This window comes from Brachionichthys hirsutus, chromosome 10 (assembly GCF_040956055.1).
Source record: "Brachionichthys hirsutus isolate HB-005 chromosome 10, CSIRO-AGI_Bhir_v1, whole genome shotgun sequence".
Classification (NCBI taxonomy): Eukaryota; Metazoa; Chordata; class Actinopteri; order Lophiiformes; family Brachionichthyidae; genus Brachionichthys; species Brachionichthys hirsutus.
The window spans coordinates 10,358,417-10,370,682 of NC_090906.1; the positions used below are offsets into that span (position 1 = coordinate 10,358,417).

Below are 12,266 nucleotides of genomic sequence, written 5' to 3' on the forward strand. Positions count from 1 at the left end.
TACATCACAGTCAAAGTACATATCTTTTGTTTCGGTTCAGTTTAACATAGACGTCCATACTTGCCATTATCGATTCTCGTCCTCAGCTCAGCTGACAATGGGTTTGTGCTTACTTTTACCAAAATGCTCTGTGCAAAGTACATCAATACAGTAGCTTCTTTGAAATAAGCCAACAGTTTGAGAATCAATGAAAAGTTATTCACAGTAATAAATCACAAAAGAGACAACACTGGGTTTGGCTTGCATAGCAAATCAAAAGAAAGAAAGAAAGAAAAAACCCATTAAAAATATATTTACAATTATGCAAGTCCTTTTCCATTTGAAGTGGCCATATCATTGTGGTTTTTCTTCTTCTCTGCCATGTGAATCTTTGTACAGCATGTGACAGAAAACAGAAGCAGACACCCAACATACTGTATACCCTTTTGTAGAGAGGGGGGGTGAAAATAACACTGTGAGACTGGTCTCTGTGTCTGTACATGACATTTACAGCTCCGCATTTTATCTCGCACTTAGTTTCATTGTCTTCACTCTGTCTCCTCTCCGTCTTCCCGACGTCACTCTGTGTCACTCATCTGAGAGTAAATCTCATAGCTCTTGCGAACAAGGTGTCCTGGAACAGGCGGCAAAAGCAGGGAATGATGTTTCACAAAGACTCTGAAAGAGAGGCGACAGACACACAAAACACAACATCAAATCCAATCGGCTCTCAACAGCTGCATCTCCTTTTTGCAATATGTGCATATATGTCAGTTTGAAGATTGACACTTACAGTGTTCCCGTTTCTCTGTGCCGTGAGTAGGGGGTTGCCCGTTGTAAGAGGGAGCTGCACCAGGTCTCTTGCTGGGATCCCTGCTCAGGGTTGCCCTGTTGGATGTTGTGGTGCCGCTCCAGGAAGCCATATGCTGACGTTCCAGAGTTGACACGGTCACCATGCACTCCTCAGAGGAGTCTGGGGTTGAAGCTGCCCACGGACTGTGCATGCAGGAACCCATGTTGTGTAGGGACTTCATGACGGGCGTGTGGGCTGTTGAGTGGATAATTGGTAAGGATGTTTGGCAAAGGGTGAGAATTATGCGTCATGACTAGAGATACCTTTAGTGTAAAAAGGAGTGTTAACGTACCATCTGCCACATTGTCTCTCTGTCTGGGCAGAGTTCCGACCTTGTCCATTTGTGGTTTGTGGCCAGTTAGTGGTGCCCCCTTGTGGCCAAGGCTGTGTGTGCCGTGTGCTCCATGGTCCATTGTTCCAGAGCCGCCTGAATGACACTGCTGTGATCCTTTACCTTCAGGGGGAATTAATGTGCTTAAATATAATGCTTGCCATTTCCCAAAAATATTTGAATGAATATTTGCGGTACTGTACCTATAACTCTCTCAAGCCTACTACTCAGTAGCTAATGCTTTAAACAGAAGTCTGTGAGAACTATTTTCTTGGTCGCTGTTTCATAATCATCCAGTTATATTAAATGCAAAACTTAGAGCCTTTTCATTTCAATCAAACATTGTGCAAACATGGCATTTAAAGCATCGAGCCACAACTGCAGTGAAGATCCCCTGTGGAAAGGCTGCCAGCACAATGGCTTTGTTCATCATTTGTCTTACCGGGCTGACGATATGTGAATTTCTGACACAACGACTTCCAATACGTGACAGCGACACGCAGGATGCTAAATATGTTTGCATTGCTAATTATCTGTAAATATTTTTAGTCAAATGACCTGCATTTCAACCTGCATTGGGTTTTCAAAAGGAGTGAAAACACATAATATCAATGCAGAGCTCAATCTCTAAACCAAACAATGGAGTCTAAAAATGGTAAAGTACCGTCCCTGCGGGAGAAGCATTCATGTTTCCCTCTAAAGAAATTATTTCAGACAGATTCCTATTTATAAATACATCAAATCTTAAATGTTGGGAATGTGACTTTTAAGTACGTTTTTTTAAATATTCTATGTTATGGTTTTGATGTCTATGCAGGACTGGCTTAAAATAACCTTGAATTGACTGTGTGGATATCTCTTTGACAAAGAATACTGTGCAAAAATAACTACGCGTGATTGGGTTATTGCAGTAGTTTTGAGTCTCTAAAACCTTTTTTTTACTTTATAGTAACTATTTTGTCCACATTGCAAAAAAAAACCCATGAACGTCATTCAATAACAATTACCACACTAGAACTACAACTTTATGGTTTTGATTGCTTAGCCTTTGGGGAGATGAACGCACCAATACTGTTTCGTTTGAGTTATATTATAATACTGCACGTTTCATTCTTGCCTCTGTATATTTTGGCATGCATTTCAATTGTACGGCCCATTTATCAGTGTTAAGACAAAAACAAACATGGAGAGGTGCAAAAAGATCTATAAATGTGTCCAAGTCTGCAAGATGGAGAATGATGAGCCTGAGGTCTGCTTACAATGACTTTTTTCCTGTCAATGACCCAGTGGTCTATTTACTCAGAGGTTCTAATTTCAGTTAGTCATTTTTACCACCTGAAAAACATTACCTGAGCGCCCAATGCTATCCAAACTGGGACCAGGAGCATAGTCAAAGCCACACAAATTCTTTGACACCACCGCATATCTTTCCTCGTCCTCCTCTTCATCTTCTTCGGAAAGGAGGATGGCCCCCAGATCAGACCCCAAAGTGCTGGACATAAAGTCCATTGGCGGGTTGGTCTTTTTGGACACGTTCGGGCTGCCTTTCATGTGCCTAAATAATTGAGGGGACAGAGTGCATATTAATGAATGAAACAATGAAGATCGCATCATCAGCAGGCCAAATGATGCAACGATAGTTTCAGAATGCAGAATCAGTGCATACTCAGGAAGATGAGTATATGGAGAGTCTTGTAAATACCGGCAGTGACTTCATGTATTGCTCTCTCTCAGCTGGCATGAGTCAGGCTAACACAATGGAATTGTAATTGAACTGGTTAAAAGAGATCTAAATGGGCAGAGCTGTCACCAACATGCCTGTTATCTCCCCCACAGCTGTCCTCCATGATGGCTCACATCCGCCGTAGAGGAGACCCGGGCATAATTACCGACACTATTCACTGATGTCGGAATAGCATGTTAGACTGAACCCAGTTATTACCCTCCAACATGTGTTACCGTTGACTTGACAACTTTCTCAGACCTCCGTCGGAGAGCTGTTTTTATCTCTAAAGTATACATCGGCATTGTAAGACGCTCAAACATTGGCCATTGATATACTCAAACCCAAACAATATTTTGTAATCCACATACACACAAACACACACAAGCTACATGTCATAGATGTCTATTCATCACCAGAAAAGAAGATAGATGTTTTCCAAAATGTTAGGTGCTTTAAAAGAGCCTCACCATGCCTGTTTCACCACCTCATACTGGTAAGCTCTGGTTAGCTCATCTAGGTGCGCTTGCAAGATGGATTGCATTTCCTCGTGGTGGGCGGAGCTTAGGGAGGAAGTCGAAGGCGGGCTGAAAGGAGCTGCAGCTGGCGAGGAGGATCGGCCTCTCAGAGGAGGAGTGGGCCCTCTCTCATCATCTATCTCATTGTCGAGATTCTGGTGGCGGTAAGTCTGGACCGACATGGGTGGGACCCAACTGTTGCTGTCATATCTAATATGTGGAAGACAGGCTTTCTGCATTAGTCCTTACATTGGTTTGCAAAACAGTCACATATATGTTTAAGATGAATTGAACTGTGGAAGGATTTGGTTGCTGAATTTTCTGTTAATGTAATGTTGTCCCAAAATCATTCCATGCAAGAGTAATACTGTTGTTACACTACGGCAATGGATCAATTTGGGGAATATTTTATTGGGAATATTCAATAATCCTATTTTATGCAGTGCAGTTTTACCAGATTCATTCTAGAGGTCATTGGTCCCCTGTTGAAAAATACTGCAGCACCTAGATAGTGAGGGTTTGTCTGAAGAAAAAAAAGGAATTATTTTGCCCTCAGGCTACTTCCCACTTGTATATTTTACAAGTTTTTAGAAAATAATGGGTTCTCTCCATTATAACAGGAGATACTCCAGAATTCAGAAAATGTTACTTTTGTTGTCTCCCAGTGATTTGCCTCTCATCAAAGTGCACAGATTGGAGGGACGTAGGAGCTGCATGATACTTCTTTCATTGTCTGATCACAGGGTGGAACGTTCCCATGTGGCTCAGAGAGTGAAACATGACTTGTTCTTCTCATATCTATCTTCGATAAATTCATCTTTTACTTTGTACCTCATTACAATCGAGTCTTTTCCTCAGGTTTCACAAAATCAAAAGGTGCTCGGTGAAACAGGTGTATCGTATTAAATTTGAATTATTATATGAAATCTGTAATGACAATACAATAGTACACATTCTCACCAATTGGAACCAGTCACCATCTTATCTAAATCTAGTCAGTCGGATGTCAGAAGCTCTCTTCCAAGCATTCTTGCAGAATAACACACAAAAACGCACTCACATTGGACACAGGTGCAGAGTAACATGACCTTGTATGTTCGTGTGTGGGTTTTTTTTCTACTTAAGTGTATATTTGTGTTCGTGCGCATCTGTTCCAGGGCTGAGACTGATTATACACATGCATTCATCTTACCCTCGTCCATGGGTTTCTTGCGGGTAATGGTCGAGGTCAACCTCGGTACCAGGTAAAGGGTGCATGGGTGGCGGGGGCAGAGGCATGTTAGCCCAACATGTCCCGTTAGATTTGGAAGCCTTTGTTCCACCCTTCACCTTCTTTTTCTTGCCCACCTTTGCACCTGGGGAGGGGCAAAGGTAACAATGGGAAAATGTCTGCTTGTCTGCACATTCTCAGAGATCCAAATGCTCACACAAACATTAATCTATGCGACATTCACACAAGCTAACCCTTCAGCATATACACTGCCTTGACAGCTATCTTCTATCTGTCTCTGCTATCTGAAATTATCCAAGCCTGTCTCCCCCCCAGTGCTCATTATGTCTGCTTTTCTGTGAGCTGACAGTGAATTTGGACTTTTCCCTAAATGCTGACATTCCTAAAGAAAACCTGCAGCAAACCACTTTAACTTACATCCATACAGCTCCAGCACCATCTTTCTCTCTCTCTCTCTCTTTTTTTGTTTTTTTTTAAATCTTTGATAAGCCTGACATTTAGCTCTGGCTGGCACATAACCCATCGTGTAAGGGCACTGAAGCACAGACAGATATGCCTCTGTGATTTTACTAAATGTATATAAGGTGCATAAATAACTCACATCACTGAGGGATTTTCTGCCATCAGCACAAATCACGTTAACCCAAAGAAATGTGTTGCGATTGTGTGACATTTCTGGGCTAGATAAGCGCTCAGGGTAGAATTGTGATGAAGACAGAAGAGTAATTAAGAATATTGTCCCAAGGGTTAATTTTCAGTGAATATTTAAATAAATGCACTTCTTTCCATTTTTCTCTTTTCCTGACTTAGTTTGCCAACTCCCCTGCAGTATTTTTCCGGACAAGACAGAAGTCTAAAACGTGTTCTATTTATGGCACATCTTAATTTCCCTGGAAGTTAAAGCGCTTCTACAGTACACAGACCTCTAAGATTCATACCCAAAGGCACAAACATCCCCCCCCCCAAAAAAAGAAAGACAGCTTTATGTTTACTACGGTTCCTACCGCTGCCAGGGCGTCTGTCAGTTAGCGAGTAGCCCAGATTTGCTATTTCCTGCTGGGCTTGGAGAGAGGCTTTCCAGCGAGGATCCGGCCTATCCACCGCCAGCTCATGGAAGCTGTTGGACTGGAGTATCTGAGTCGTGGCGTAGGGGGTGGGCTGACGTACTGGGGTGCTGTAGCCGGCCTTCCCCATGAAGTCGATGCTGCTGTAGATGGCACCATCGGACAGCATGGTGCCTGTCTTCTCCACAGCTGCAGATGGTAGGACATCTGAGGAGGGTGACACCAGTGAGGGGAAAAGGGGAAAAGGATCATGGAGGGATTAACTGACATGAAAGTTAACGATCTCTAAGGTCATTAAGCCTCCCTGCTGTGCTGGCTCTCTGTATGAGTTAAATACAGGTCTCAAATGGACTTGATATAAATGGAAGTGATTATCCACAAGCGTAATTAGCATGTGACATGCTGTGGAGGCCCGGGTGAGAGTCCACAAGAGGGATATTCAAACAGTTGTAACCTTGTGCTCCAATGTCATGTACACATTCTGCCTGCAGCTCGACAGGAGTCCAGTAAAGCAAGAGAAAAATGCAAGCGTGCAATAAAACCACGCAAACAAACAATTAGTGTCACACAATCATGTAAAAAGCACAATGGCAGGCCATGAGAAGGAACGGCATGGGAAAAGTACACGTAAACACCATAAACTTTAGCAAAATATCAGGCCTGTCAAATCACATCAGTGAAGTATAGCCCTCAAAGGCACTTTTAATTTGTGTGTGTGTGTGTGTGTGCACGTCCTAATCATGTCCTGTCATTGTGCTTCTAAGTGGATGAACATCAAAACTGTCCAACCAGGCATTGCTGAAACTGTGTTTTCTGTCACTCCATCCTGTTTATGTCTCTTACCTCCCCGGCCAAAGTTGCCGCCGCCCTTTGGACTCCCTAAGCCCCCATTGGCCGGGAGGCTAGTGGACGGCCAGGAGTCAGCTAACCAGGGGAGGCCTTGATCGCCCGCTTTCAACAGGCCTGGACGACTGTTGTTTGTGGAGAGAAAGAGATAGGTACGAGAGAGAGAGAATTAGTGGCATGGTTAAATATACTGCAGGCAGCATCACAGTATTGCTCATTTCCTTCCTGCGGCATCAACAGCAAATTAATGTGAAAACTCATTCAGCATATTCTCGCCTGTGGAGCAGCCCAGCACGCAGGCGACAATAAACAACAGAGAGACATGAAATGGCAAGTCTATAAATCAGACTTCTGCCTCCCCTAAACTCCAGAACCCCTTACTCTCCTCCGAGACACACGGCAAGCCTAAATACGCACTAAATTCACTTTAGAGCCTTAGCACAACAGAAATTTACATTTTAAATTGAGAATCATGGACAGCCCCTGGCAGATCAGCTGCACTGGCGCACTGTCTCCTAGCAACAGAGGCAGCAAAAGCCCATTAGGTGGTTTAGGAAAGCTACCATGCCATTTTGTCTTAGTGAAATACAACGCTAATGAATAACAGCTTTGACTTCAAGGTAGAGAAGTTGCGGGCGGTAATTTAGGGAGGGGGAAAAAAAAATACGACACACAATTTAGAACTGCTTTATATTAGCTTATGCTTTTTTAATGTAGAGGTAAACAGAGCATTTTCCACTGGGCTTGAATCCTAACTGGTGGAGGGAGTCGTTCATGGCTGAATTGAGGATAGCTCAAAGGTGTCCAAACAACCAAGTCAAACATGTCCATTTAAAATCCACACATGTGCATGCATTTATACTTCTAAATATAAGCCAGCACCAGCACACTGACACATGTATGTGAGCACGCTCATGAAAACAGAAACATAATAAAAAGATGATAGAGCCGTGTATTTTTAGTCCATTATATTCAACATTTGTTCTAGCTCTGGGCTTATATGCTGCTTCGTGTAGACAAAGAACCAGACTTCCATTCGGCTACTATCTGCAAAACAAATTTCCCTTTTCCCCTGATTGTTCATGTGCACTTTGATATGGTATGGATGCAAACTTACACCTCACTTCCGGCATTTTTGAGCTGGCAAAGACTCCCTAGCAGGAAATTCAAGGCACAGCACTTGGCTGATCCCTGCTGTCAGTATGCCAACCTTTTTCTACATCACATTCATCATCTTTCCCGTCCTCCCGCAGCCCCTTGTCCTGCCAATAACCTCATATAAACTGAGCCAGTGAACAGAACAGCGGCTCACCTGCATCCATGGGTAGCGCTCTTCAAACCAGTGATTAATGATTTCATCAAGTGCACATCAGTGTGAGTTATACATTGATATGAGCGAGCAGATGGGTATTAAATATGGACGCAAATTGCAGTCAGCAGAAAAGAACTCCTCATTACAGGTATTACAATGGGCTCTTGTCAACAAGAGGGCAGATTGTGCTTAACATCTTGTGGCATTTGTGTCAAATGTCAGGGGAAAAGCTCCCCATTAGGCTTCCTGCTTCTTGTTTTTATATATAAATACAGGTACATATATATATATATAAGATAATTTGATTCTCACCTTCCATTTCTGATCAGGCCTCTGTCTCTTTGGAAGGTAACTGGCAGAGAGAAAGGAGGGGATGCAGATTAGAGACTGTTTTGCTTCGAAATCCACAGCAACATGAATTGAATGACATACACATTACAGTTGTTACTGGTAAATTTCTATGATATTTTAATATGTAACATGCACAGACACATACCTGCACGAGTAAAGGTGAATGATTGTACTGCAATTCCAGACAGAGATGGATAGAGGTAGATAGAGAGTCATAAATCAAACACATTAAAATGCAGCCATTTGAAGGGGGAGTGGGGGGGGGGTTCATGAAATCATATATGGCAAAACTGTCCGTCAGTCTTTTGCTTTGTTTGTTCATTTATCACTGGTGGTGTGACAGCAATAATCATATTTTAATATAATTCGGGTCAGTAATTTGACATCTCATCACATTTTGCGTGAATTAAAGTGATGGCCCCGAAGTCGAAAGGAAGGTGACATGTTCGAACCTTTTTGCCCTGCAATTAGTTTTTACAAAAGAAAAAAAAAGAAACTTGGAGAATCAAGGTTGAAAAAAAGGTTGATTCTGAATTGAATTACATTAATATTTGATAAATTTACACCTCAAAAGACACTGATAAAACAAAATAAACTGATTATTCTTGCGCTTCACAATTAAATGAAATTTGAAGTATTACAGTTTGAAGTAATATTAAACATTCAAAAAATAAAACATGGCATTTCTGATATCTTGAACATTCTGGTAAATACCTGTGTGTTTTTTTTTTTTTTTTTACTAAAATTAAAATGCACTTTGCTCGGAATGAAACACCTCAATTTGTTTTGAGCAAAGGGATCAGACGAATAGGACTCAATCATGCAAATCCTTATTGAATTTCAAAATCACAGCACTCTCGCCAAGTCCCTGCGATGAGGGAAGGAATATTTCAAACATAAACCTCGACGTGTCTCTGTTTAATGTGCAAACAGCCAGCCTTGGTCTGATGGTGGAAGCGGATGTTAAATTACTTATCTTGCATGAGGAGTGTAGAGGCGAGGTGCTGATGGAACCCAGCACGGCTGATGCACATCATTGCACAGTTAAATTCAAGTCAATAGGGCCTATTTCCATCTGTGGTGAATATATTTCCTTTGTTCGACAATTTAGCCTGCTCAGACGGAGTCACATCTGAGATGACATCAGTTCTCATCGGAGAGAGAGAAAGAGAGAGCAAGCGACCTAGCATGTGTTGAGATTTTGTGTTGATGTGGAACCGACGGTAAATTGATTATTTGTTGTTGGTTCTTTTTACCTGCATAGTTGCTGAGTCCCTTCCTCTTTTTTCTCCTCCAGTACAGCCAGGCACTAAAACCCATGAGGACGATCCAACAAGCCCCTCCCAAACCAGCGATGAAGGCTGGCTGCTTCACCATTTCCGAGATGCTATTGTTTCCTTCCGATCCCGTCACGATGTCCCTCAGTTCTGCACCTGGAGGTGCAGCAGGAAAGTATAAACACGCACACATGCATGCATTCACACAGACACACACACACACACACAGAGGAAAGAGACAAAACATTGGTTGCCAGTTGAATATCAATTCCACAACAATTTAATTTTATTTCTAGTTTCTATGCATGAAAACCTTTTGGTACAAAATGAAATTAAGTCAACATCTTTAAGTCTATTTCCACAGTGGCTTCAAATAGGAGCCAAAAATACATAAAGTGTCTTTCAGAGAATATAAATGAAACCAAGATGAACAAATAATGTGACAATTGTGTTTCAGTTTGTTGTTTGATTTATGGAGGAAATAAAACAAAATGGTAGACGAGCAAAACACCGCCGTGCAGCTCCACTGATGAAATACACTTATAACAGAAATCACATATCAGCCATAAAACAAACAGACCCCAGGACGCGGCAAAAGGAGGCGGCAACGGAGGTAAAAGCAATATAAATACATAAATAAATAAATATATACACTGCATCAGTGTATCCAATATGTAGGCAGAGTAAATCAATTCGGCTGTGCACTTATCAACCTGAGCTGCAAGACACAGGATTGACAGAGCAGCTCTGACAGAGTTTGATTTTCTGTTGCAGCTACTGTGCTGTGAAATTAGATTCACATTCTCCAGCAGGAGCCCTCCACCCCATCATTAAGCTCTGGTCCACAGGGCTGTGTTTCCCTTTCCCTGTGTGTTAACGGTTTTATTATATATCAGTCAAAAGTCAGAGATGAAGACCATCTGGCCTGGGCTCTGATATTGATTCTGGGCTTATATACTCTGGGCATCCTTTTATTTGCTATTTGATAAGATGTGATCGTCTGATAAGCTCCAGCAAAAACACAGTCTACTTTGTTAGCACCAGCTGCCCACATATTGAAGAGGATTATTGATATGGCTAACAGTACTTGGCAGTGTTACCAGACACTACACTTAATGAAACACTATTGATTTTTTCAGTAGACGTCTGCGTTGTAAAATGCAATCTTCTTTCTTCAAGTGCAATAAATTGATAAATCATTTTTCCAGACCACCAATCTGTGATGGGGACCTAGGTTCCCTATTAGGAGGCCTTTCCACTTGCCTCGTGGTTTGGTGTGTGTGCGTGTGTGTGTGTGTGTGTGAGCGGATTACCCAAAATGATGAGCTGAGGTTTGCTCTTGACCCCGACGCCTGCACTCGTGCCTGCAGCAACCTCCACATGGTACTGAACTCCAGCCTGCAGCCCCCCGACCACCACTGAACGGATGGTTGCATCCACGGACTTATTGACATGAAGGAGGGTTTCGTTGGCCAAACACCAGATCTAGCAAAGACAGACATGCCAGACAGGATATATTTTAAATTCGTACAGCGCGTTAGTAATACATTCAGTTTGCTAGTGTGTGTCAGGAGGAGAATGTGATCCCACCTTGTACTCCTGGATAATACCATTCTGCTGGTCGGAGGGCGGGGGGTCCCACGATACGCTGATGGATGTGCTGTTGTGGTTCCCTACTGTCAACACTGTCACTTGCTGTGGCGGCGCACCAGGTGCTGATGGGCCGGGAGCAGTATGGGAAAAAAGATGACAGACAAATAAGAAATAGATCTTTTTCCAGTTGCATTGCTCCATTTCGTCCGCGTCATCCGTATGCTTGCTGAAAACGCGTCTGATTACACACTGTATGTCCTGAGCGCAGAAGACATCCAAGAAGCCTTCCTCTGTCTGTGGTCTGTGTAACCATCTTTGATGTAAATTAATAATAGACCGTTACTTGCACAAATGATAATCATTCCAAGCAGAACAGCAAGATTGTTTCTTTAATTGAGTGGATTTTCAAACAACCCCAAATAACAACATTACTTCCTTAATGGATAAGAACCATTATGACCCACCCCCATGTAAATGCTTTCAAGGTAGCTGCATTTCATTTTTCAGTCTCACGTGAAGAATGTCCTTGAAAGCATGCTGAAGTTGATTATAAACAGAAATTTGACACTGTGCTTCCGGGATGCCATATTCAAAGTTCCCTCTTTAATAGATGCTTTAATATGTAACAAGCTGTCCGGTTAACCTTCATAGACAGACTGGACGATTAAAGAGAGTGCCAACTTTGAATTGTATTAGGGAGCTACAAAATGGTACTGCTATCTGCAATGTATAATGCTGCAGTGTTTGCAGACAAGGCAATGATGGCCGACAACAATGCAAGGAAGCCAAACCAGGTGGGCAAATATAAAAATCAGGAAATGATTCTACACTTATCAAGTACACTGAAACTAATCTCTAAAGGGTAGAGGGGGAAAACATGTATTTAATATTTTTAATTACATTTTTTAAATTAAAAACACGGCTTGTCCACCCTGGACAAGCCGCCATTGCATTGCAAGGCCATACACAGACAGACAATTATTCACACACACACACTCCCACACACCTATGGACAATTTAGAGTAACCAATTCACCTAATTTGGATGTTTTTGGGGGTGGGAGGAAGCCGGAGACAGACCCTCAATAAAAACAATCCCTGTGGGTGAATAATGGACTCGATGCCAGCAATGACTCAGGGAAAATGCTTAGACTGACAGAAATGGTCAAAAAGCATGCTCTTAAAATGT

At 42.3% G+C, this 12,266-nt stretch overlaps 1 protein-coding gene across 1 annotated transcript in view; it reads right to left on the reverse strand.

Moving 5' to 3' along the window:
• Nucleotides 1-557: 557 nt before the first annotated feature.
• The window catches only part of LOC137900306 (roundabout homolog 2-like), a 60,392-nt gene continuing 48,683 nt past the window's right edge, over nt 558-12,266 (reverse strand). Inside the window, exons 16-28 of the mRNA XM_068744369.1 lie at nt 11,076-11,200; nt 10,799-10,970; nt 9,465-9,641; nt 8,354-8,380; nt 8,170-8,209; nt 6,543-6,670; nt 5,640-5,906; nt 4,597-4,759; nt 3,357-3,614; nt 2,513-2,718; nt 1,125-1,286; nt 773-1,027; nt 558-655 (exon numbers count right to left, since the gene is read on the reverse strand). Coding sequence (XP_068600470.1) covers nt 558-655; nt 773-1,027; nt 1,125-1,286; nt 2,513-2,718; nt 3,357-3,614; nt 4,597-4,759; nt 5,640-5,906; nt 6,543-6,670; nt 8,170-8,209; nt 8,354-8,380; nt 9,465-9,641; nt 10,799-10,970; nt 11,076-11,200 — 2,078 coding nt within the window. The remainder of the gene's footprint in view (nt 656-772; nt 1,028-1,124; nt 1,287-2,512; nt 2,719-3,356; nt 3,615-4,596; nt 4,760-5,639; nt 5,907-6,542; nt 6,671-8,169; nt 8,210-8,353; nt 8,381-9,464; nt 9,642-10,798; nt 10,971-11,075; nt 11,201-12,266) is intronic.